Below are 26705 nucleotides of genomic sequence, written 5' to 3'. Positions count from 1 at the left end.
GGTAGGTTCATATATACCTCTTCTTCAAGTGTTCCTTGAAGAAAGGCGTTTTTTACATCCATTTGGTACAAATTCCAATTGTTATTCGTCGCAATAGAAAATAAAATTCTAACGGTATTCATTTTAGCTACCGGGGCAAAGGTTTCATTGTAATCTATTCCATATGTTTGAGTATACCCTTTGGCAACTAATCTAGCCTTGTACCGTTCTATGGTACCATCACTATTATATTTGGTTTTGTATACCCATTTGCAACCAACGGGTTTTTTGTTTTTTGGTAATTGTACAATTACCCATGTCCCATTTTTTTCAAGAGCTCTTAGCTCTTCCTTCATGGCACCACACCATACCGGATCAATTATGACTTCTTGGTAGTTATTTGGTTCTAGTGTTCTCTCAATGGAGGTGAGAAATGCATTATAAGAAGAAGAAATATTTTTATATGATATGAATTCTTGTATAGGGTATTGCACCGTATAAGTCTCATAGTCTCTAAGTCTAGTGGACGGTATTGGTGTTCTTAAGGACCGTCTAACTTCTTGATTTTCTTCTATCTCATTATCATTGGTTTCAATATTTTCTATTGTTTCTTCAACAACACTTGTCTCAATCTCTTGGTTATTATCTTGTGTAACTAATTGGTCATTTACATGAGGTAGTACCGTTGGTTCCAAATTTATTTGGTCACTTGCATGTGGTGTCTCACTCATTTCCATTGTTTTGAAATATGACTTATCTTCACAAAATATAACGTCTCTAGACGTAAATAATTTTTTTGTTATAGGATCATAACACTTATATCCCTTTTTAAATGAGGAATATCCCAAAAAAATAGTTTTGGTTGACATATAGTCAAATTTATCTTTTCTTTTAATTTTTACAAAGCATACGCAACCAAATACTCTTAGATAATCAAAATTAATTTTTCGTTGGTAAAGGATTTCCATTGGACTTTTATTTTGTAAAATAACGCTTGGTAATCTATTTATTAAATGAGTGGCGCAAAGGATGGCATCCGACCAAAATTTTTTTGGAACATTATTTTGAAATAGTAATGCACGTGTCATTTCCAATAGATGTCTATTTTTTCTTTCTGACACTCCATTTTGCTCGGGAGTGTTTATGCAAGTAGTTTGATGTATGATTCCTTTTTCTTTAAAAAAAGTTGTGAAATTTTTGTTTACAAATTCCGTTCCATTATCCGATCTAAAAATTTTAAGTTTTGCATCAAATTGATTTTCTATGAGACATAGAAATTCTTTAAAGCAATTGAAAACCTCATCTTTTGATTTTAATAAATACAACCAAGTAGTTCTAGAAAAATCATCAATAAATATAACAAAATATTTGAATCCATTATAAGAGTTAATTGGGGCCGGACCCCATACATCGGAGTGAACTAAATCAAACAATGCTTCACTTTTGCTATTTGATTGGAGAAAAGGAAGCTTTGTTGGTTTTGCCAACTTGCATATGTCACAATTGATACAATTTGAAAATGAAAAATCTAGTGCACTATTTAAAATCTTGTTGGAAGGATGCCCAAGCCTCTTATGCCAAATGTCTTGGTTAATAGATTTAGCGGAAGCACAAACGTTTAATTCTTGTAAATTCAAGAGATAGTGTCCATTTTCAAGAAAACATTCCCCAATCTTCCTCCCGGTTTCCCGGTCCTGAAAGATAACATTTTTATATGAGAAAATTACGTCACAATTAAACTCATATGTTAGTTTTTTTACGGAAATTAGATTTATAGGGAATGTATCAAGATATAGAACATTATGAACTTTTTTGTTAAAAATATCAATTTCTCCTACACCATTAATTTGTGCTTTCATACCGTTGGCCACTAATACAAATTGATTATTTTTTGCCATGTCTAAATTTGTAAGAAGGTCTTTATTTCCAAACATATGGTCAGTGGCACCGCTATCTATAATTATTTGATTATACAAATTTAAATAATTTGAGTTAGAGACAATACCACAAGTGTTGTTTGAATTTTTCTTGGAGAACCACACAGAGAACTGCTCAAAAAACTGCTGCATCGGATCTGACCCGCTTGACCCGCCAGCGCCATCTGGGTTAGACCCTGGTTCACTTGAACCAATCATTTTTATTGGCCGGTTGGGTTCAGTTTGAGCAGAATAGCCCCCACGCGACTCAGCCCCTTTCTTTCTCTTCTTCCCTTCATTCCAGTCCGCCATTTTCACGTCTCCCCCTCCCCTCTTTGAATCCCACCACTTCGGCCTGAGATGTGGGTGAAGAAAATAGCATTTTTCGGCTTGGTGACCCTCCTTTTTGCAGTGAGAGCATCTATCTCCCTTGATACTTGACCGGTTTGAGTAATTTGGGAAGTTAGGGTTTTTTCCGAAATTGGGGTTTTTTGTGGCAAAGCTATGAGTCTCGTGTCCCTCGCTGCCACCGACTTGTGGACCACTCATAGCAAGCCGTCGGCTTTCTTCTTGCTCCACCATGGTGGTAATTTGAGCAAAGGAGGGAAGGGAAGTTGTTAAAAGAAGTTGTGATTTTACGGCTTCATAGCTTGGATTGAGACCCGCGAGATATTGGATGATTTTATCTTCTTCTTCTCTCTGAATGGCTATTGGATCTGGTATGGGTGGCCGATAAACTCGAAGTTCATGCCATTTCTTTTGAAGAGCACCTAGGTACTCTATATTACTCCTTGACCCTTGTTGTTCTTGCTGGATTTCTAGTTTTAATCGATAAATGTGGGAATTGTTGTTTTGTCGGCCATACATCGTTTTTATGCCTTCCCACAGTGAGAAAGTTGTTTCATGGCCAAGGAATATTTCTGAAACACTCGGCTCCATGGATTGCATGATCCATGTCATGACTCTGTCATTCTTAGATTGCCACTGTTTTCTTGCCTTTTTTTCGGCCTCAGTTGCCTCATCTTTCTTTTTTGGAACCGGCTTTTCAGACTCTCCTGTGATGAATTCTAAAACCTCTCTTCCACTGAGAGATAATCTTGCGGCATTTGCCCATGAGAGATAGTTTTGGCCGTTGAGCAATGAGTTTGTGAGTTTTGAGGTATTGGTGGCTTCTTTCGAATGCTGCCCCTCTGAAGCCATCTCTTTGACGTGCTAGACTTCTGTTTATGGGTTTTGATTTTGCTTGTGTATATACCAGTTTTGCTGGTAAGAATTTGGAAGATATTTTTTCGGTCACAGAGACTGATGCTCTGATACCATGTTGAATTTATGCAATTTCTGATGAGAGATTATTTTGAGAAAACAATTATTTCATTCAAATCAGTTCTTTACACTGTTTCCATTCCTATATATATTACAAACATCTAAGCTACTGTTTTGTTACCGTTTGTACCTTGTACCTATGTACAGTATACCTATTTGTTGAATATATGCAAGGAGGCCCCTTTACTTCCTTGATTTAATCCTAACCTTCTATTTCTAGATCTATGATGATTATTAATCTGAGATCCTAGATCCTATTTCTCAACATTTTTTTTTATATATATATATTTTTTCTTCTTCTTGTTCTTTAATCAAAATCCATCAAATTGATTTCATGTTTCTAATCTCGATTCTAGCTCTTGAGTTCAGCTGAGATCGATAGCTGCATGATGCCAGGCTTGGGATGGCAGCAATCTCATTATTAATTTTGTGAATCATGCAGAGACTCCACAAACATATAATTTCAAATAAAAAATGCACTTTTAACGAAAGAAATACTGACAAATTAATGCAGCATGCAGCTCCAGTAACAAATGGTATACGTCCATTACAGTCAATAGTTATTGCTGAAAATAATGACAGCATATACAGCTCCGAATACATTAATAAATTAGATTAAACAAACATTAATTATCCAAACACATGATTCATTATCGATCAAGATAAATCTATAAAATTGCAAACCCTAATTTATCTGCTTGGCATCAAGAGCTTGAATTTGCTGTTCCAACTGCACTCAATTAGCACTCAATTATCACTAAACCCAGTTTGATATTTTTTTTTTCCCACCGATCCCCCCTCCCCCAAACCCTCGACGAAAATCCTGGATCCGCCCCTGTCACTTCAACTCTACACTTCATCTGTTTTATATTTTGGTACTTGTAGAGTGCCTAAAAAAATCAAAATTTTGCAGACTTAGAGTCGTTTTGATGCTACTAGTCAAATTTTTTTGCAAAGACTTAGAGTCTTTTTCCTTTGGTTTTTGTGGACGTACGTTTCCTATCTTTCTACTCCACACCTCCTAGTCCTCCTAAGAAGATATGGAATCAGTGGTGAAGGCGTACTCGATCTTTTGACCAGAGAAAATTATGTTAAAACTGTAGCATTTCTGTCCAATTAAAACTATACGTCGCCTCCCATTTTGCAAGATGTGTCATGTTGGAAGCTATCGGAATTTTTGCCAAGCTCCTCAGAACAAAAACAGGACAAAATAAAGAAAGGGTAGTGTTGATTGAACCACTGAGTATGGGTATTTGGTATTTTATCTTTTATTTATTCTTTGTGTTGATATTTAACTGCCAATTGGGCACAAAATAAACATCTAGCCAAAACTCTTGACTTTTTCCAGATAGAAAATTGATCAAAGTTCGTGGTAACGGTTGAATTGAGCCACTGAAGAAGACAGAACTAAGAATCAGTTTATATCATGGAAAAATATAGCACTCTCTCTCTCTCCCTTGCTCTCTCTCTCTCCTCTCTCTCTCTCTCTCTCTCTCGCTTTTGAAATATTGGCAGCAGCTGCCAAACTCTCTCTCTCTCTCTCTCTCTCTCTCTTTCTCTCTGTCTCTCCCTTTCACTTGAAATTGAAGCTTTGCAAGTTGCAACAGATATGAATCAGAACAGAATAACACAACCAGCATTAGAGACATGACAAAAAGAGTGCAGCATACAATGGTTACACTTACACTGTGTTGTCTTTCGCATCTTCTATTCTTCTTTGTATTATCAGCAATGGCCAAAGATATTGATCTTCTAATTTCATTCAAGAATTCTCTCCCCAATCCTAATTTGTTATCCAACTGGAACTATATGCTTGGAGTGTGTGAATTTCAAGGCGTAACATGTAAAGGAAGCCACGTGTCCTCTCTAACCATTCGAGGGCAGCCACTCGGAGCAGACTTCAATTCAATCTCAGCTCACATCCTCTCTATTGGCAGCCTAGAATCGCTCTCTCTCCATTCTACCAATCTCAATGGATCCATCTCATCCCTTGCAAACTGCACCATGCAACTCAAAGAGCTGGACCTCTCCAGTAACAACCTTCGAGGGTCCATCTATGATACAGTTTCTCTGGCGGCCTCCTGTCATTCTCTTGAGTCACTCAACCTCTCCAATAACTACATTGGCCAGGCCTTCAATCGCTCCTCTCTAGTTTTTACCCGCCTGAAGATGCTTGATCTCTCCACCAACAAGATCACAACCAACGAAGATATCCAGTGGCTATTCTCTAAGCTTTGGTTACTCAAACATCTAGACCTCTCCAATAACACCATTAAAGGCACCATACCACAAATTACCAATTGCACCTCTTTGCAATATCTTGACCTATCGTCCAATCAATTCATTGGTACCATACTGGCTGGTACGTTCTCAGGTTGTCTAAAATTAACTTATCTAAACCTCTCATCTAACAATTTTACCGGTATGGTCCCACCTGACATAGAGGCATGCACAAATCTTGTCACTCTGAGCCTCTCCATGAATAACTTTTCTGGTGTATTCCCCATGTTATCCATGGTTGCAATGCGCAGACTCCGGGTTCTAGAGTTGGCATTTAATAACTTCAATGGTAATTTATCCAAATCTATTTCAAAGCTTACAAATCTTGAGTTATTGGATCTTAGTGCGAACAGGTTCTCAGGCCCAATACCACATCCATTGTGCACTTACAGTGTATCACGCTTGAAAGTGTTATACTTACAGGATAACTATTTTACTGGGTCTATACCCAATTCACTTTGCAACTGTACCAACTTGGTCTCACTTGATTTGAGCTTGAACTTTCTTTTTGGGTCCATACCTAATTCTCTAGGGTCCCTCTCCAACTTAAAGGATCTTATAATGTGGCAGAATAATTTGCATGGTGAGATTCCATCTGAGCTCTCATCCCTCAAGTCACTCAAAAACTTACTTTTGGACTACAACAACCTAACCGGTGCAATACCTGATGGGTTAGTTAATTGCACCAACCTTAACTGGATTTCTCTCACAAGCAACTGGTTTACAGGGTCGATACCAATTTGGATTGGTAAGCTAGACAAGCTTGTTACTTTATCACTTGGAAATAATTCCTTTATTGGGTCAATACCACCTGAGCTTGGAAATTGTAAGGACCTGGTATTTTTAGATTTGAACAGCAACCAACTTAACGGGTCTATTCCATCCAGTTTAGCAAAACAATCTGGTAAGATTGTGTTGGAAAAATCACTGGAACCTCGACTGTATGTTTCCTTATATAGCCCCGAAAATAGTCAATGTCATACTGCAGGAAGTATTTTGGAGTTTAATGGGATCCGAATGGATGACTTAATGCGCTTACCAAGTACACAGTATTGTAATTTCACTAGAGTTTATTTGGGTGTCACTGGCACTATGGATCCAAATTCAATAATTTTTCTTGATTTGTCATACAACCAGCTCGAGGGACCAATACCAACAGAGATTTCTGCAATAGGAAATTTAATGGTATTGAATCTCAAGCACAATCGCTTATCAGGACGTTTGCCACAAGAATTGGGTGGCATGATCCACTTATTAAAGCTCGATTTATCACACAATACTTTTGAAGGCAGCATACCCTCATCCTTTTCGGCCTTATCCTTGCAATCATTTGATCTGTCAAATAACCTGCTAATCGGGCCCATACCCCAATTGGGTTCTTTGGTTACATTCCCCAAATATGCTTTTGAGAATAATTCAGGTCTTTGCGGGTTACCATTGCCACCTTGTAATGATTCGTCCATTCCAAAGGGTAATGTATCTCAGCAGTCATCAACAAATCATAGGTCTTCTCAAGGCTGGTTGATTGCACTAGGGTTACTGATCTTCATCTTCTTGATAATTGGGTTTATAATCGGTCAATTTCTGCGATAAGTCATCATTTGTCTTGGATGGAACTATCTATCTGCATGTACTATGTTGGGAGATCTGCTTGGATGAAATCTGATTTGTATAACTTATTATTAAATATTTTGGAGTTATTAATTTAAGTTTATGTTACAAATTTCATATATGATTAATTATTGGTTTTACTCTTTGTCAAAGGGGGTATTTCATGTTTCTTTCTTTTGTTTCATTTGTGTATCTATATATAGTAGGATCATACCTCCTGTCTGCTACGATCGTAGAAAAAGAAACATAATAAAAAAAAAACAGAATGATCATATATAATTGATGGTTTGAATTTTGAAACCAAAAACGAAGTAAATGTATTGACAAAATAAAAGGAAATAACAATTTTGTGATACTGTACATAATCCTTGATCAACACAGTTCTGATTAAGTTTAGGAAATCCATTGTGTACGTATGAAGTTTGGAAGTTTAGGAAATCCTTGATGAACACAGTTTCCGATTAAATTTAGGAAATCCAATTTTGTTCATGTTAGACATTATTGGCAACTTATCAGATTTGTAATAACTCATACTATAAGATTTTTTAAGAAATATGGTTATTGTCTTTTAAAAATTTGAGAGATAAAATAAAAGAATATGAGAACCAATGAGAGAAAAATGTTGGACATACATACTATAAGATTTTTTTTTTTTTGTAAAAATGGAAAAAAATTGCATTGCTAGCATTATTTTAAAATAATGTTGATCCATTTATATGGAAAAAATATTGGACATACTATTAGATTTTTTTGTGTTTACTCGTTTTTCAAAATCATAATTTAATATATGTTTTCTTTACAAATTTGTTAATTAGTATAACTAAGAAAATCTATCAGCTTTAATTTGATTTGAGCTAACTAAGAGAAAAAAAAAGAACAGAAACGATTAATTATCTTTGTTCGAGCAAGCAAAATAAGAACGTTATTTATTAGTGTCACACCCCAAATACCGGGGGCGCGACGATCCTGCCGCGTCTATTTACCATTCAATATATATATTATAAGGCATGGATCTTTTTATCCATTGCCAATAACATCCATTATTTTTATCACATCTCAATATATTTAAATGAATTATCTGACATTTTATAGTGGATGATGCTAGAGATATATTCTATGCACCCTGTCAGATATAATAAACCCAAATCCCATACCTTTAGGTAGCCCTGCTGTCAATTATAACACGTAGGCGTTTCTCTGACTTCGCATAATGAACCTGTAACCCACAAGGGGAAACGAGTGAGAAATAATAAATTATTTCTCAGTGCTGATTGCCACTCAGATTATTGGATTCGAAGGAAATCCATATTCATAATGAAATCACCGCATGAGAAATAAACAATTCATTTCATAATGACGAATGCAAATGCTCAATAACAATATCCAAATGAAAAACAAAGATTAGATAAATAAATCAGAACTCTAAAGATCGTATCAGAATAAATGGTTAGGTCAAATCTTTTAAACCATAAAGTCTGGTAACGTTTGGTTTCTTAACTTTACAATTTATAGTATAGTAACACTGAAAAATACCATAACATGTATCTGTCGTGTCAGGGCTTATACCGTTATCACTATCCTTACAATTGGTTAACGGAAATAATACGAAATCAATATCACAATACTATCATTATCGGAAAAAAAATCACTGATAAGACAGTTACCACAGTTCATTAGTCTCACAGTCACAATTTACATTTATTTAGTATCCCCTATCCAACCAGTACTAGATTTAGTTGGGGCCATTCACCATATGCGCATAAGGGTCATGGAGTAAAGTCTAGTAGCTAGCTAGACTTTACGATATATTAATCATTTTTCTCCACTATATGGAGGTTCAAGGATTACAATATTCAATATTCAATCAATTCAGTCACTGTGGTCTCAATCAATCATTTCCAATAAGAATCAATCAATCGATAAACAATATCAACATGACAATCAACAGACTTACCTGTAATTCAGTTTCAATTGTATTAGGCTATGCATATGATGCAACAGTTCAATCAATGCAGTCAATCAAATATTCAAAATGCACAGCGAGTTACGATTTAATTCCTAATCATGAATTTCAGACTAATCCTATAACCTCGCACCTGATATCGTAGGGCAACAGGTGATATCACTAGTAGTCTAATCTTTCCTGAACAGTCTCATCAATCTTTGTCATAATTATGCCTACGTTGACAATAATATATATGTTCTAATCAATACTTAGATTTATTTTCAATGTATTATAGTGCCCTGTAATACCAGTTAAAATCTTGCACCTATAATTAGACATTTTATAAACCATCTCAACCCATGTAATGCTCATTAGTTACTTAAATTCAATTTCAAATCAATAGTTCATCTCTGTCCCAATCAAATAGTACGGTCCAATTTATTTTCCTTTATTTTCAGGATTAAATAAAAGAGTAAAAATATGAAATATAAAAAAAAACATTAATTTGACTTAAAAAATAAAAAATAAATAAAAAGTATATTTAGCAAACCAACTTGATTGTTTTGGTTTTTAAAAAAACTATAAGAATTGAGATGTCACTTCGATTCGAAGTATTTTTTCATATTGAATTGTCATTTCGGTCCATTCATACCAATGGATATCCCAATCTTTCTTTGTTTTAAAATCCCAATTCCCTATTGAAAAGGCATAGTTTAGTTTCAAAATGTTTTTTTCGATACAATTCAAGCTTTCAACTTTTCAAGTGCTCAAAACATCCCTTCCTAATTAGTTATTTGACCAATTGTGGGGTTAGTTCTAATTTCTCAAAGTCAATCCAATCATAACCATATTTTTTTCACTAAAGCCCTTGATTTAACAATTACGCAAATTTTTTCACATACAAATGCAAGATAAATATGACTTAAGTAAAAGATAAACAAGTCCTAAAATGCAAAAGTAAAGGTAAATCTCCCCCAAGCTTAGTCTGAGCATTGTCCTCAATGCTTCAAGACCAAAAGATAAAGAAATATAAAGCTAAGGGAAAGAGGGAACAAACCTGATCAGTCATCCGATGGGTCGAGCCACCAGGCGTGGAGCTGGTCCTCAACTGCGGTAATCCTGCTCTGGAGATCATAGAGGATAGCGCTCTGCTCGTGCCTCATGTCATACACCAAGCTGTAGACATCCTGGATGGTCGGGTTAGCTAGTGGAGGTGGATAGGAGGGGCCCGCGCCAGAAGTGGAAGCATGGAACTGTTGAGAGGTGGAGGCAGGGAACTGCGGAGCCGTGCCCTGTGCATCAGTCATATCGACATCCTCAGTGACGGGAGGTGCATGAGAAGGAGATGGTGGTACTGCTCCAGTAAAGAGCCAAGTACGCTCATCCTCGAAAGAGAGAGGTGCTCTGAGGGGTAGCTGATGCTGAGTCCCATCCGGCATGCGCCAAAGATACCGGTCTCTGTGGTTGGCAGCTCCTCGCTGGATCTTGATAAAGGTGGCCTGCTAGTAGGCCCTGACATCCATGAGGATCGGGCCTCTGGAGAGAGTGAGACCCGTGGTAGCTACGCCTAATCTGTCAGCTATGAGAGTGACGTAGGTACCAATGTGAACAAACCCTCCTATCTTTGGCGAGCGCTAGATCTCAAGCCAGTGACGGGCCATGATGAGCATCAGATCGGGCCGCTCGAACTCCTCTGCCCGACGGAGCATGTGGTCCATCAACTAGAGATCCCCCTCATTAACACGCGCAACTGTCTCGCCGCGTGCAAAGATAGAGATGGCAAGAGACCTCTGGATGTAGCGAAGGACCGGGTAAGGAATGGCTAGGCTCCTGAATTGGTTGCTGGGTCGGGCGCTGGTGCCAACTGTTGGGTTTTGACGGTTCAAACCCATTGATTAAGTATGTTGGGGTTTTGACGGTTCAAACCCATTTATTTGCTTAAGGTGCGGAAAGAGTAAAACAAAAATTTTTACATCTACCTTAAGCTACGGATTAAATGAATCAAGAAGATCCGTTTAATCCTATTTACAGATCTACTCCATAATTGATTTCTAAAACATTAAATCTATTTATCAATTAAATAGATTAATATAACATGTTTATACCTTGTTTCCAAATCACAGTTGGAATGCAGACCGAGCGAGTAGAGCTACACCAGGGAAGGAATCGACTCGAAGTATCACACATGTGATACCTCTATTGGTTATCCACCAGGACTAACCAGAGAGCGGTTTATTTCTTTTGCCAGAAATACTATAAATCGTGAAATTCTGCAAAAACACTATTCACTGAACTTTCGGTCAATCAGATTCACTGATTATCAAAATCTGAAATACCGCTAAATTCGGTAAAACACTATTCACCAATCCGAAAAACCGTAAACAGAGAAAGAGAGAATTCCAATTAACGAAGTAATCAGATTAACACGTGAATTAGTGAGTTTTCTCTTTCACCTATGCCCCTCTATTTACAGGCAAATGTGGAGGTTCGCCAAAAGACCGAAATACCCCCGAAGTTGCCAAAATTACCAAAATGCCCTTTTGGAGATGGCATTCAATTTTGATTTTGCAACTTCATATTGGTTAGATTAGTTTAATGGATTCTAAACCCATTAACGCAAACCCATTATGAATAGTACATATCCAAATCAAATATATAATTGTCATTTACAATTATATTCGTCTGCGGTTTTCGTTTGGTAATTTTTATACAACATGTCAAACACGTTTATAAACTAACCAGTGTTTCTGTTTGTCATTCTAAATGACGTATAATTAATTATAATTAATTATACTAAGTATAACTAATTATAACCATTAGTTTTTGCTTTGTCATTTTTAACATGACAAATATAATTTAATTATAACACGTATAATTAATTATAACCATCTTAATATTAATTACAATCAATTTATAATTAATCAGTAAGATTCTCCGAATAGCTCCTATATGGTGTGACCCAATAGGATCTGTGTTATGTTGGTAAATAGAGTTAAAACTGTTTTAACTTCTATAATCATAGGAGGCATCTGGCAGTATACACTATGACCATCCAATTACACAGATGGTGATGTACTGTACAATATCACGATCCAGTAAACAATTTACTTGTGTCAGTTCTTCTGTCTCATAGCTATCAGATCAGTTTCAAGGTAGATGTGTGTCATCCTTGCTAACTGTATCTTTTCTTGATCTTAAGTAGATTATCAAATATAATTACTCTTGTAATTATACCGCATGCAGATAATCTAACTCTACCAAGGGGCCCAGTGATGCTATAGCTCGTATAGAGATACGAGGGATAAATAATATTCTTGGCAGACTATCACTTCCTCAGCTAAACTATACATATGGAAATTCTACCGTTATGACTGCTTTTTACGGATAGCGTTAGATAACACTCACACATACATATTTCTTAGTAGGAACGATAAATACCTCATACTGTAGAACTTGACACTGAATGAAAACATAAATGACACGAACACAATTCTATTTAATGTTTCATTCGGGGTCTGTCAAATACCATGTTCCTAGAACATGTATCTATGTGATTAAAATGACATCTCGTGTCAGGTGGTTTGTAAAACTTAACCATCTTTTAATCCACATGCTAACCTTATCGCGGTAATTAGTGTTCCTGCTAATTACCTTGGTCAGTGACTTTTAAGAGTATATATTATCTATATTATGGAGTTTCACAATTTCAGTCATGAACTCGAAATGATCCATAAATTCAATAATACTCAAGGCAACAAAATGATATATAAATAAACATTCAATTCATGAACAAAGCTTTATGATAATTTATCGTATTATTGACTTCTAGATTATTACAAACTAACAATCTCCCACTTAAGCTAGGAGCCAATCATCGTAGATCTAAAGAAAAACTCATAGCCAATTAAAATCTCTAGTATTCTAAAATCTCGTAGATCTAAAGAAAAACTCATAGCCAATTAAAATCTCGTAGATCTAAAGAAAAACTCATAGCCAATCTCCTATGTGTCTCAGACCCATAGAAGCTGTATGCAATTGGTGCTTGGCTTGAGGAAGAGGTTTTGTGAGTGGATCAGCTGTGTTGCTGACTGTGTCAACTCTACATATCTTTACATCACCTCTATTTACGATCTCTCGTATCAGGTGATAACGGCGTAGAACATGCTTGGATTTCGAGTGCGATATCGGTTCTTTGACCTGAGCTATAGCTCCATTGTTCACCTCTGGGAAGAGCAGACGCGGGGCGCGTTAGTAGCGACGCGGGTGGCGTTAGTAGCGACGCGGGTCGCGTCGGCCTAGGTCGGGGCAACAAAGGCAGAGGCGAAAGGGGAGGATGGAGGTTAGGACTGGGCAACACCGGTGAAGCACTCTGATCGCAGGAGCGAGAGAAGGGAAGGGAAAGAGAGGGATGGCTTGGGTTCGACGCAGGTCGCGTGTACGGTAGATAGGGAGAGGGTGGAGAAGAAGAGAAAGCACTGCGGGGTTCAAATAAGGGGCCTCGCGATTAACGCGTCTCATTAATGCTGCGTCGGTTGGCATTAACGCGGGCCACGTTGATCTTGAAGCGGAACGCGTTGCCATTAATGCAAGACGCATTGCCCTTAATGCAAGACGCATTGGCCCTGACGCGGGCGCATTGGAGATGACGCGGGGCGTGTTGGCCATGACGCGGGTCGCGTCTACCGATTAAGCCGAACCTGTCTCCCAGACACCCTAAATGCAATTTAAACAAAGAAAAAGAATGCTTGCAAACAATAAAAGGTTAATTAAAAGAGAAGAGACTAAATTACCCTAAGTGCAAGAAATTTAAAACGGATTTGGGTTGCCTCCCAAAAAGCGCTTATTTTAGGTCATGAGCCTGACCATCTGTCGCTAAGTTTCGACGGAGGTTGGATCAAAGAGATCCTGAGCAGATCGTGGGGGGTAAGAATGATCAGCAATGTAGGGATTTAGACGCTGACCGTTGACTTTGAAGGTTCCACACTCTTCATTTCCTATTTCAATTGCACCAAAATGGTACACCTTCCGCACCACAAATGGACCAGACCATCGAGACTTAAGTTTTCCTAGAAAGAGTTTCAATCTAGAATTAAATAAAAGTACAAGATCACCTTCCTTGAATTCGCGAGGCATGATACGCTTGTCATGAATCAGCTTGGTTTTCTCCTTGTAAATCCTTGCATTTTCGTAGAAGTGTAAGCGCATTTCTTCTAACTCATGTAAGTCAAGGATACGCTTCTCTCCTGCGGCAAGCATGTCCAAGTTGATGGCTCTCGTGGCCCAGAATGCCTTGTGTTCAATCTCTACTGGTAAGTGGCACGACTTTCCATACACCAGCTTGAAAGAGCTTATCCCAATCGGTGTCTTGAAGGTGGTTCGATACGCCCAGAATGCATCATTCAGCTTAAGAGACCAATCCTTCCTTGTCCTTGCTACCGTCTTCTCCAAAATGGACTTGATTTCCTTGTTAGAAATCTTAGCCTGACCATTAGATTGAGGATGATAAGAAGTAGTTACCTTGTGTGTCACCCCATGACAGCTCAAAAGATTGTCGAATTGTCTGTTGATGAAGTGCTTGTATCCATCACTGATAACAGCTCGTGGTACTCCGAAGCGCGGGAAAATAATATCATTGAACAGTCGCTTTACTGCTTTTGAGTCTGCTTTTCTACATACCACTGCTTCAACTGATTTGGACACATAATCTACGGCAACCAGAATGTATTCATTCCCACATGATGATGAAAATGGCCCCATGAAATCAATCCCCCACACATCAAAGATCTCTACTTCAAGAATGGGATGGAGAGGCATCTCATTGCGCTTGGTGATGTTCCCGGTCCGTTGACACTTGTCACAAGCCGTGATGAAGGTCCTTGCATCCCTGAAAAGAGAAGGCCAAAAGAAACCAGATTGCAATACCTTGGCTACTGTTTTAGAGAATGAAGCATGCCCCCCCCGTAAGCTGATGAGTGGCAATGCTCGAGAATGGAGCGCGTCTCTTTGTATGGTACGCAACGTCTGAAAATGCCATCAATACTTGCTTTAAAGAGAAAGGGTTCATCCCAAAAATAAAACCTGGCATCTGATTTGAGCTTCTTCCTCTGCTGGTAACTCATGTCATCGGGTAGTACCCCAGAAGCTATGTAGTTCACTATGTCTGTATACCAAGGAACTGCTTGAGTGGTGACGCGGGGCGCATTCGGTGTGACGCGGGGCGCGTCCGGTGTGATATGGGGCACATCCGATGTGATGCGGGGCGCATTGGAGGCATCCAGAGCTGAAACTGAGAGGAGTTGTTCATCAGGGAATGAGTCGTTGATTGGCAAGCTAGCAGAGCTATCACCTTCCCAATGGAGGCGGGACAGGTGGTCAGCCACAGTGTTTTCGACTCCTTTCTTGTCCCGAATCTCAAGATCAAATTTATGTAAAAGAAGAATCCATCTAATTAAACGGGGTTTCGCGTCTTGCTTATTCAAAAGATACCTGAGTGCGACATGGTCGGTGTAGACTATGATCTTGGACCCAACCAAGTAAGATCTGAACTTGTCATGGGCAAACACAATTGCAAGAAGTTCCTTCTCGGTGGTTGTGTAATTCGTTTGGGCTGCGTCTAACACCTTACTAGCATAGTACATAGCACATGGTTTATTGTCTTTCCTTTGCCTCAGAACTGCCCCTACAACATAATCACTTGCGTAGCACATCAGCTCGAATGGTAAGGACCAGTCAGGTGGTTGCAAGATAGGCGCTGAAATGAGAGCTTCTTTCAAACTGCAAAAAGACTTAACACAATCATTAGTGAAATCAAAATCAGAATCTTTAACTAGAAGATTGGTTAGTGGTTTGGCAATTTTAGAGAAATCCTTGATGAAGCGGCAGTAGAATCCCGCGTGACCTAGAAAGCTGCGAACTCCCTTCACACTCGTCGGGATTTCAAGCTTCTCAATCACCTCAATCTTTGCCTTGTCGACCTCAATGCCTTTAGAAGTCACAACGTGCCCTAAAACAACACCTTCTTGGACCATAAAGTGGCACTTTTTCCAATTCAAGATCAGGTTAACTTCTTCGCACCTCTGTAAAATCTTACAAAGGTTAGACAAGCAAGAATCAAAACATGCACCATAAACAGAAAAATCATCCATAAAAATCTCAACCTCATTTTGAAGAAAGTCATAAAAGATAACCATCACGGCTCTTTGGAAGGTTGCTGGTGCGTTACACAAACCAAATGGCATCCTACGGTATGCATATGTACCATAGGGACAAGTGAAAGTGGTATTTTCTTGGTCCTGTGGGTGGATAGGTATTTGGAAGAAACCAGAATATCCATCAAGATAACAAAAGTAAGAGTGATTAGCAAGCCTTTCTAGAAGTTGGTCGACAAATGGCAATGAGAAGTGATCCTTGCGTGTGGCTGCATTGAGCTTCTTGTAATCGATGCACATTCGCCAGCCGGTTACAACGAGTGTTTGGATCAGCTCATCTTTTTTATTCTTCACCACTGTCGCTCCTCCTTTCTTTGGCACCACGTGGACAGGACTCACCCATTTACTGTTAGAGATTGGGTAGATAATACCTACATCAAGAAGTTTGAATATTTCCTTTTTTACTACCTCTTTAAGATTCGGGTTAAGTCATCGCTGGTGCTCCACAGATGGCTTGTGGTCATCTTCCAACAGGATTCGATGTGAGCAGATGGAAGAGCTGATCCCCTTCAGATCCTTTATTGAGTACCCGATTGCACCCTTATGGATTCTCAGTTTCTCCAAGAGTTTGGTAGTCTGATCGGGCGTCAAACCTGCATTTACAATCACAGGAAGAGAATTATCGGGACCTAGGAACTCATACCTGAGATTGGTTGGAAGGGGCTTGAGCTCAGGAGTCTTCACCTCTGGTTGGACTGTGACGCGATCCGCGTCAGATACATGCGGGTCGTGTTCAGTATAACGCGGGGCGCATTCAGTGTAACGCGGGGTGCGTTCAGTGTAACGCGGGGCACGTCCAGAGTCAAGTGGCTCGCGTTCTTCAATGGATCCTCCAAATTTACACCTGCTGCATAAACTGATTCCAACTCGTTTATCTCAACCTGCAACTCAGATAAAAAGTCAGAATGGTCATTGAGCGAGTTATTGATTTGCTCAAGAAACTATATATCATTCAAGCAACACAAATCAATAATTATAAGCAAGCAATCAAAAATCAAGCAAGTCAAATCAACAATTATAAGCAAGCAATCAACAATAAAGCAATCTAAATCAACAATTATAATCTAGTAATCAACAATCAATAAAATTAGTTGGATGGAGCTAAGAATAACTAGAAATCCGCACCTTAGCAATGTTGAGACGATGCGATCAGCATGTCATAGCAGTGTGGATGGGTCGTACAACCCTGCCAATTCCAATCACGCAAAGTTCATGTCTGTACCAAGTTTACAAGCTCAGTTGGGTAATTCAATGACGTCTTCTATTAATTTAGTTAGCCGCAATTCACACACTTGTAACTTCCTGGACGAGACTCGTAAATGACAGAAAATTGTTACAATTATGATACAATATTGAATAACAGAGTCATCTTTTTGTTCGACTTATGGTCAGAATATTAAGTGACACCACATGCAAAAGTTTAATACGAATAAAATCAAGCTTTTGGGGAAAACAAATATCCACTTTTTCTTTTTCCAAATCGGTTTTCTTTTGTCCAACCCACTTGAGCTTTCAAAAGAATTATCAAGAAGTTGTTTGTAACATCCTTTTATGTTTCACAAATTTGCCCAAAAACTAGATTAAATTTGAACTTAAAGACTTTCAAGTTTTTCTTCACAATCGTTCTAAATTTAATTAGATAAAACAATAACAAACTCAATTGGAACCCATAGCAAAATAGTAAGGTATCATTAATGACATCTAAGCTTCAATTTCTAGCTAATTAAAGAAAGAATAAGAGAACTTGAGAATACCATAAGCCGAATTAAGATCAATTAACAAGGAGTCTTGAGCATGCACACATCTACTCCCTTCCATGCTTTGCTTGTACTAAAATCACCTTCTCTTCCAACCGATTCTTTCAAATTCCGAGTGTCAACCCCAAAAGAGATAATTGGTAAGTACGATGGTGTGATAGGAGAATGCAACGGGAGTTGCCGACTCATCAAGGAAAGAAAATGATTTTGGGGAGGAGAATTAAGATATTGAATGAGAGAGTAGATGATTAAGAGGGGGACAAAAGGAATGAAACGGGAGAGAAAAAAAAATGGAGTTAGGTGAGTGGCAAAAATGTTAATTAGTTAATATAAATGAAGGTGGATAATAGGTGTCCCACATGCATGCATTTTGAAACATAAAAGAAATCCCTTTATAATTTTTTTACAATAATTGGTTGATTTGCACTAAACTCCCTGCCTCTATTTGTTCTGCCATAGAAACTTAACATTTTAATTACTATGTTTATATCTACAAAATGTTATAATTCATTTAAAATTTTAAAGTTTATTATAACAAAATTTAGTATTTTCATATTTTATTCAATTAAGAATTCTACTCCAATTCAATGAAATATCCAAAGGTTTGTAAACTGAGATGTTTTGATTATATAAATTCCTATGTATTTGTAGAATATAAATTTTAATATATAAAGGTTTACAATTATTAGAAACTTCATATAGCTACTGGTATACACAATTCACTTAGATTAATTTCTAATTGTTGAAATACTGGGATGTTACACAATTCACTTAGAGAGATGAGACTTAGAGGTGAAAAGAGAGAGAAATTATCAGATCAAAACACATACGATGATGAGGCTGTGGTGAGTCTAGCGTCATTCCGGCTCATGAGACATGTAGATATTTCTACAAGTATTTGTTGTTAATTTCTATACAAAACATGAAAGTAAATATTACTTAATATGAAGGGAGGTTTTTCTCTTGCAAGGGCTATTATTTTTGTTAACTTTTATTCTTAATTAAGTAGGAGAGCGAATAAAGGCTCCTTTCATTTCTTAATTAAGTATTTCTTAATTAAGCAAAGGATAAAACTGAAATTATTGGAAAAAAAATTCTCTCAGCACTCAAAAACTCAAATGATGCTCTTAGAATAGCACTCCCCTAAAAAAATAATGATTATACAATCAAGTCATGCTACTTTAAATGTGTACGGCTATTTGTGACATATTATGTATCGAGTATATCAGAATGCCAAACTTTTATTTTGTTGTTGCTTTTATATCTTTTTTTTTTTCTTTTAAATGCTACTCTTTCATAGAGTTATATGTTTTATTCAATTTAATACATACTCTCATTATTCATTGTAAAAAGAATTTAGATACCAAAGTAAATAACCAGCCAGGTTTTCAAATACTAAGTTACAGATGTTTTAAAAAAACAAGCTCTTGAACTGATTGACCTGATGAAAATTTACAGAGTCGATGTCCGATTCGGTTCTGATAACATTATTCGAGGCAGTGAAGATCATTTTGTTAATTATTTAAGTATTAATTTTTTTGTCAAATCCTTGGTCCTTGTGAAAATTTATATGAAATTTTAGCTTACATGAAATTTATTTAGATCATTTTGTTTTTAATGGAGACATAAAATATGTACTTCAATAAGTTACATAAAGAATTGTGTAACAAATTTCACCTTATAAGATGAATGATATTGACTTTAACATCATTTTTTTTAATGGAAACATAAAATATCTACTTCATTTTTCTATTTTTTCTTAACATTGACTTAACATGAGAAAGGAAAGGTAGCACAATTGGCTAGAAAAAAAAATTCTAGAGTTATTATACTCAAATATCGAGTGTTCAATTCTCCCTCACTAATTCGCAGTTTCTTTTCTCAAAAAAAAAAAAATTAACTTAACATCTATCCAAATAAGAATCGTAAATTTGTGAAGATAGTTTTATTATATTTGATAAGAGATGTTTTCGTTCAAACATGAGCTGTGAAACTTTCGTCGACTTGTTAATTTTTTTGTTTAGAAAATTATTGGGTTGTAAAGTGGAAAAAAATGTACCGTGTCGTGGCGTGCTGTGACTAATACGCTGTGTTTTTGGTCCCATGCCGTGCCGTGATTAAAATATCAAGGGGTGGTCACGGTATGCGAATGGTCACGTCACATGAGTCATACCGTGCCTAAATGTGCCGTGATCAAACGTGACTCGCGTGACCATTTAATCATAATTTAAGTTAGTTTATTCAAGATTCATCATTTAATCAATATCTAATAGTCTTAATTACATGTGACTCGCGTGACTACGTGCCGTGCTATGACTAGATCTTTCACGTGACGTGACGTGCCAAAGTTTCAAAAGATAGTCACGGCACGTGAATGGTCACGGCACGGGACAAGCGACTCACGGCACGTATCCAGGGTATATCTACTGTAGCACATGGTAGAGCAACTGCCCTATCCTGAAAATTCAAATCTAATTTACAAAGACTAAGTTTTGGGCCGTTCCTCTACCGAGAAATTAATGTTGCCCTACTCTAGAGTCCAATAATGTTTGAATAGTCCAATAATGTTGTACTCAAATTTTGTAAATTATATAAGAGATAGTCATGACCCAATTAATATGCCCATTGATTAATTAAAAAACACAGAATAATAAAAATGTTTGCTGCCTGAGCTTAACTGATCTATGAATTCAACCAAGTACACAAAAGTTAACTGATTCATTAACTTTTAGCATTCATTTCTCACAAATTATAAACACTTAAATGATAACTATAAATGACCATATATGTATTGTAAAATTTATTGAACTACCCTTACAGCTTATTTTCCTCTTATAATAGTAGAGGCCGGAGTAGCAAAATATATTGTCAATTTATATCGGAAATGCGCTAAAACGTCTTTATTATTATTTTCATACATGTTATTTCTTTCATTTAAGACAAAAAAAAAAATTATATTTTGTTCAAGAGAAAATATTCAATTCCAAGCCGTGGATGGATACATAGATCATTTTTTTGGTATTTTAGATTTCACCATATACTTTTTTTTTTTTATTTAAAACCCAATCCTTTTGTGCAAGTTGAAAATATCTTTTATTTAAAACCCAATTCTCTACAACTAGCCGTTATTTTTAACAGCTTGTGCAAATGACCTCGAAGCTTTTTAATGCAAAACCCGGTGCTCCGAAGGGGTATGGAACTGACTTGCAATGTGAAGTGTTACCTGTTTCGTCTCCTCCATGTGCCACGGAATTGAGTACGTGGCAAAGATGCAGAGGTGAAACATAGTGACAGAAAAATGGAAAACCAGTATTGGAGGTGCATAGTTGTCTTACTAAGCTAGCTAGATTACTACTGCATATATTTCAAGTGCTCTGCAGTCTCTGAATTAAAGAAAGGGATCACTGATCACAACACTAGGAATTAGATTGAGACCAGTAGTCGATCTTCTGCATCAATTTTCGTGAACCAAAACATGTAGCAAGCTGTTGCTTTTACTTGGTCTTATGTCGCTTTAACTCTACACTCGATCTGTTTTATATTTTGGTACTTAGAGTGCCTCAAAAAAATATCTTGCAAAGACTTAGAGTCGTTTTGGTCCTACTAGTCAAAAAAACATCTTGTTTCCTTTCCATTCATATTTTTCTTTGTTTTTGGTGGACGTACGCTTTCCTATCTTTGACTAGAGAAAATTATGTCAAAACCGTGGTATTTCTGTCCACTTAAAACCACAAGGAGACACTACAAAGAAAACCAACGTTAACGTCACGTCCCATTTTGCAAGATGTGTGATGTTGGTTTGGATATTAGCTGGAGTCAACTCAAGGGTCAACTGCTAATTAAGTGCTACCTACAAGTCAAGTCTACGTCTCATGGACTCCGGATTCTCTATTTAAAATTCTCCCATGTATTTCGTAACAAATCATTAACAACGGAATTGGAGTTCTATGTATAGTTCATAATGGTTGTGCTTCATTTGAAGATTTCAAATAGCTAAAACTCGGATCAATTATTAATTAACTAAACAAATGAAATTAAAACAATAAAACTGGGATCAATTATTAAGTTAAGCAACTGTTATGGTACATGGCAGCTGGTACTTCAAAAATAAAACTACAGAGAAAAGTTTATTGGGCCAAAGATATATGGATATCTAAGTTCATTGAACCACTGAGTATGGGTATTTGGTATTTTCTCTTTTATTTTTTCTTTGTGTTGATATTTTACTGCCAATTGTGCACCAAATAAACAACTAGTCAAAACTCACTTTTTCCACATAGAAAATTGATGGAAGTTTTCGTGGTAACGGTTGAATTGAGCCACTGAAGAAGACCGAAGTAAGAATCAGTTTACACTTTACATCATGGAAAAATGCATCACTCTCTCTCTCTCCTCTCTCTCACTTTAAATTGAAGCTTTGCAAGTTGCAACAGATATGAATCAGAACAGAATAACACAACCAGCATTAGAAACATGACAAAAGGAGTGCAGCATACAATTGTTACACTTACTCTGTGCTGTCTTTCGCATCTTCTATTCTTCTTTGTATTATCAGCCATGGCCAGAGATATTGATCTTCTAATTTCCTTCAAGAATTCTCTCTCAAATCCTAATTTGTTATCCAACTGGAACCATATGCATGGAGTGTGTGAATTTCAAGGCGTAACATGTAAAGGAAGCCATGTGTCCTCTCTAACAATTCGAGGGCAGCCACTCGAAGCAGACTTCAATTCAGTCTCAGCTCACCTCCTCTCTCTTGGCAGCCTAGAATCGCTCTCTCTCCATTCTACCAGTCTCACTGGATCCATCTCATCCCTTGCAAGCTGCACCATGCAACTCAAAGAGCTGGACCTCTCCAGTAACAACCTTCGAGGGTCCATCTATGATACAGCTTCTCTGGCGGCCTCCTGTCATTCTCTTGAGTCGCTCAACCTCTCCAATAACTACATTGGCCAGGCCTTCAATCGCTCCTCTCCAGTTTTTGCCCACCTGAAGATGCTTGATCTCTCCACCAACAAGATCACAACCACCGAAGATATCCAGTGGCTATTCGACTCTAAAATTTGGTTACCCAAACATCTAGACCTCTCCAATAACTCCATTAAAGGCACCATACCAAAAATTACCAATTGCACCTCTTTGCAATATCTTGACCTATCTTCCAATCAACTCAATGGTACCATACCTGCTGGTACATTCTCAGGTTGTCTAAAATTAACTTATCTAAACCTCTCATCTAACCATTTTACCGGTATGGCCCCACCTGACATAGAGGCATGCACGAATCTCATCAATTTGAGCCTCTCCAAGAAAATTTTTTCTGGTGTATTCCCCATGTTATCCATGGTTGCAACGCCCAGACTCCGGGTTCTATAGTTGGCATTTAATAACTTCAATGGTAATTTATCCAAATCTATTTCAAAGCTTATAAGCCTTGAGTCATTGGATCTTAGTGCGAATAGGTTCTCAGGCCCAATACCACGTCCATTGTGCACTTACAGTGTATCGCGCTTGGAAGTGTTATACTTACAGGATAACTATTTTACTGGGACTATACCCCATTCACTTTGCAACTGTACCAACTTGGTCTCACTTGATTTGAGCTTAAACTTTCTTTTCGGGTCCATACCTAATTCTCTAGGGTCCCTCTCCAACTTAAAGGATATTATAATGTGGCAGAATAATTTGCATGGTGAGATACCAGCTGAGCTCTCATCCCTCAATAAGTCACTCAAAAACTTAGTTTTGGACTACAACAACCTAACCGGTGCAATAACCGATGGGTTAGCTAACTGCACCAGCCTTAATTGAATTGCTCTCTCAAGCAACCGTCTTACAGGGTCTATACCAATTTGGATCGGTAAGCTAGAAAAGCTTGTTATTTTATCACTTAGAAATAATTCCTTTATTGGGTCAATACCACTTGAGCTTGGAAATTGTAAGGACCTAGTATTTTTAGATTTGAGCAGCAACCAACTTAATGGGTCTATTCCATCCAGTTTAGCAAAACAGTTTGGTAAGATTGTGTGGGAAAAATCACTGGAACCTCAACAGCATGTTTCCTTTGCAAACCCCGAAAATAGTCAATGTCATAGTGTAGGAAGTACTTTGGAATTTGATGGGATCCGAATGGATGATTTAATGCGCTTACCAAGTACACAGTATTGTAATTTCACTAGAGTTTATTTGGGTGTCACTCGCATTATTGATAGATATCTTAATAATAACATATCGATCATTTTTCTTGATTTGTCATACAACCAGCTCGAGGGACCAATGCCAATAGAGATTTCTACCATAAAAAATTTAATTGTCTTAAATCTCAAGCACAATCGCTTATCAGGACCTTTACCACAAGAATTGGGTGGCCTAATCCAATTATCATTGCTCGATTTATCGCATAATACTTTTGAAGGTAGCATACCCTCATCCTTTTCGGTATTATCCTTGACAACATTGGATCTGTCAAATAACCGGCTAAGTGGGCCCATACCCGAATTGGGTTCTTTGATTACATTCCTCGAATATGTTTTTGAGAATAATTCAGGTCTTTGCGGATTACCATTGCCACCTTGTAATGATTCGTCCATTCCAAAAGGGGATGTGCCTCAGCAGTCATCAACAAATCATGGGTCTTCTCAGGGCTGGTGGATTGCACTAGGGTTACTGATCTTCATCTTCTCGATAATTGGGTTTATAATCGGTCAATTTCTGCGATAAGTCAGCATTTGTCTTGGATGGAACTATCGAATTATCAGCATTTGTGTTGGGAGATCTGCGTGGATGAAATCTGATTTGTAAAACTGATCATTATTAAATGTTTGGAGTTATTAATTTAAGTTTCAGTTACCAATTTCATATATGATTAAATGGTTTTACTCTTTGTCAAAGGGGTTATATCATGTTTCTTTCTTTGTTTTGGTCTTCTTTTTTGTTCATTTGTGCATCCATGTAATAGGATCATACCTCCTCCTGTCTGCTAAAAGTAGAAAAAGAAACATAATGAAAAAAAAGGAAATGGTCATAATTGATGGTTTGAATTTTGAAACCAAAAACGAAGAAAACGTATTGACAAAATAAAAGGAAATAACAATTTTGTGACACTGTACATATTCCTTGATCGACAGTTTATGTATGCAGCTTGGTAAGTTTGGAAAGATTCATTATAGTACAACTTTGTTCATGTTAGACATATTATTGGCAACTTATCTGATTTGTAATAACTCATACTATAAGATTTTTTAAGAAATATTGTTATTGTGTCCATTAAAACTTTGAGAGATAAAAATAAAAGAATAGGAGAACCATTGAGAGAAAAAAAGTTCGGACTAAAATGACATTTCAATTCTTATATTTTTTTTGTTAAAAAAAAGAAAAAAATAATGTTAGTTTCATAAAAAAAATATTTCTAGTTTCTAAAAAAAAAATCGTGCTGCTCTGTTCATTTTATAGGGCTTACCGTTGTCTCAAGGACAATAACCATTTTTTAGGTAAAAAATGGGGCCTACTTAACTTGCACTCAGTCTCTTTATGTTTATTCTATCTCTCTTCTCTCTATCTCGCCCGACACTACCAAATAACTCATTTTCCCTGAACACTCTCCTTAGCCGTGATCTCTGTCCGCGACTTTCAACTGCTGCGAGTTCAGGGGTAGGGTTTTTCTCTGTCTGTCAAAGCTTTTTTTGCCGAGGGACGTTCTTCTTCGATCAAGCTTTTTTTGCTCTACAATATTATTGCTAGTCTACGCTAAAGTACTTTCTTCTTCGATTTTTTCCGAGGTACACTTTTCTTCAATCAAACTATTTTTGCTGTACGATATTGCTGTTGCCCCCAAACCATGGCAGCAACAGTGGATTGTTGCTTGCGAAGGTAGAAGGTTTTAATTCAAGTAAGGTACTTGACAAACAATTTGCTCAGTACTGCAAAAGCTCATTGTTGGCTCTTATTTGTAAAAGAAGCCACAATTGTACCTAAATCCGGATTTAATTGATTCAAACTATGTATTTGATAGCAAAAAGAAATCAATTAAAGAAAGACGTGTACGGAAATAAAAGTTAAACAGAACAATTGGTCCATCAGTTGGTGAATAGATACCAGTATCTTACCAGTTGACATACACTGGCTACACCAATGCCCCACTGGTTTATTTCACAATCTTTCCAGCGTATTTGTGTTGCCTCGGGAATCGTTGTTATATATTGTTCATTAAACTAGAAAAATGAGATAATGTTGTGTGATTCAAATAATTGCTCGATTTTAGAGGTAAATAAAGAGATCACAATGATTCATTATAGCTGAAGTTTGCATTTTTTATACAATTACAAGTTGAGTTTACTTTTATTCATACAATTACAATTTTGACTCCTGCATAATAGTGGAAAAAATGAATAATAAAAAAATTAAAGAAAGGTTGGTTTTGCTTTTATTATTTTGGTTTTAATTAACTCAGTCAGTGTTTTGCAATAACTTCACAAAGTAATACAAATTGCTTTCTATTGTGGCTATTCTAAACAAGAATTGACATTACATCCTTTTTATATTTTTTCTTTAAGTCAGCTATTTCCAGATGATAGTGAGAGAATCATGACCATGGGGAAAGCTGTGGGCTGAAAGACTGCTCTGTTAACTTGTCTTTCATTTTACAAATATTACGTTTTAATCTTATAAATTTTGGATGATTGGTATA

The 26705-nt window shown here is 37.0% G+C and overlaps 3 protein-coding genes across 4 annotated transcripts; 2 read left to right on the top strand and 1 right to left on the bottom strand.

Annotated features, from left to right (window-relative positions):
* Nucleotides 1-1632: 1632 nt before the first annotated feature.
* LOC144549353 (uncharacterized) lies at nucleotides 1633-2521 on the bottom strand. Its single transcript, XM_078298060.1, has 2 exons — nucleotides 1985-2521; nucleotides 1633-1673 (listed from the first exon to the last, which is right to left on the bottom strand). The coding sequence occupies exons 1-2, from the start codon at nucleotides 2475-2477 to the stop codon at nucleotides 1633-1635; spliced, it is 534 nt and encodes a 177-aa protein (XP_078154186.1). The 5' UTR covers nucleotides 2478-2521.
* A 2027-nt stretch (nucleotides 2522-4548) lies between these two features.
* On the top strand, nucleotides 4549-7209 carry LOC144549619 (brassinosteroid LRR receptor kinase BRI1-like). Of its 2 annotated transcripts, none has more exons than XM_078298395.1 (2): nucleotides 4549-5787; nucleotides 6069-6602. In XM_078298395.1, the coding sequence occupies exons 1-2, from the start codon at nucleotides 4866-4868 to the stop codon at nucleotides 6071-6073; spliced, it is 927 nt and encodes a 308-aa protein (XP_078154521.1). In that variant the 5' UTR covers nucleotides 4549-4865; the 3' UTR covers nucleotides 6074-6602. The 2 variants fall into 2 exon arrangements, with proteins under 2 accessions (XP_078154521.1, XP_078154520.1); XM_078298394.1 differs by adding an exon at nucleotides 6636-7209 and having other exon boundaries at nucleotides 4559-6246.
* Nucleotides 7210-22576: 15367 nt separating this feature from the next.
* LOC144549351 (brassinosteroid LRR receptor kinase BRI1-like) lies at nucleotides 22577-24739 on the top strand. The gene is made up of 3 exons (XM_078298059.1): nucleotides 22577-23386; nucleotides 23444-23802; nucleotides 23914-24739. Exons 1-3 carry the CDS (start codon nucleotides 22577-22579, stop codon nucleotides 24737-24739), a joined length of 1995 nt encoding a protein of 664 aa, XP_078154185.1.
* The last annotated feature ends 1966 nt before the right edge of the window (nucleotides 24740-26705 follow it).

Source organism: Carex rostrata, chromosome 35, assembly GCF_964058835.1.
Source record: "Carex rostrata chromosome 35, lpCarRost1.2, whole genome shotgun sequence".
Taxonomy (NCBI): domain Eukaryota; kingdom Viridiplantae; phylum Streptophyta; class Magnoliopsida; order Poales; family Cyperaceae; genus Carex; species Carex rostrata.
The sequence above is the reverse complement of the archived record's forward strand: the minus strand, read 5'-3'. Positions and strand labels throughout refer to the sequence as shown.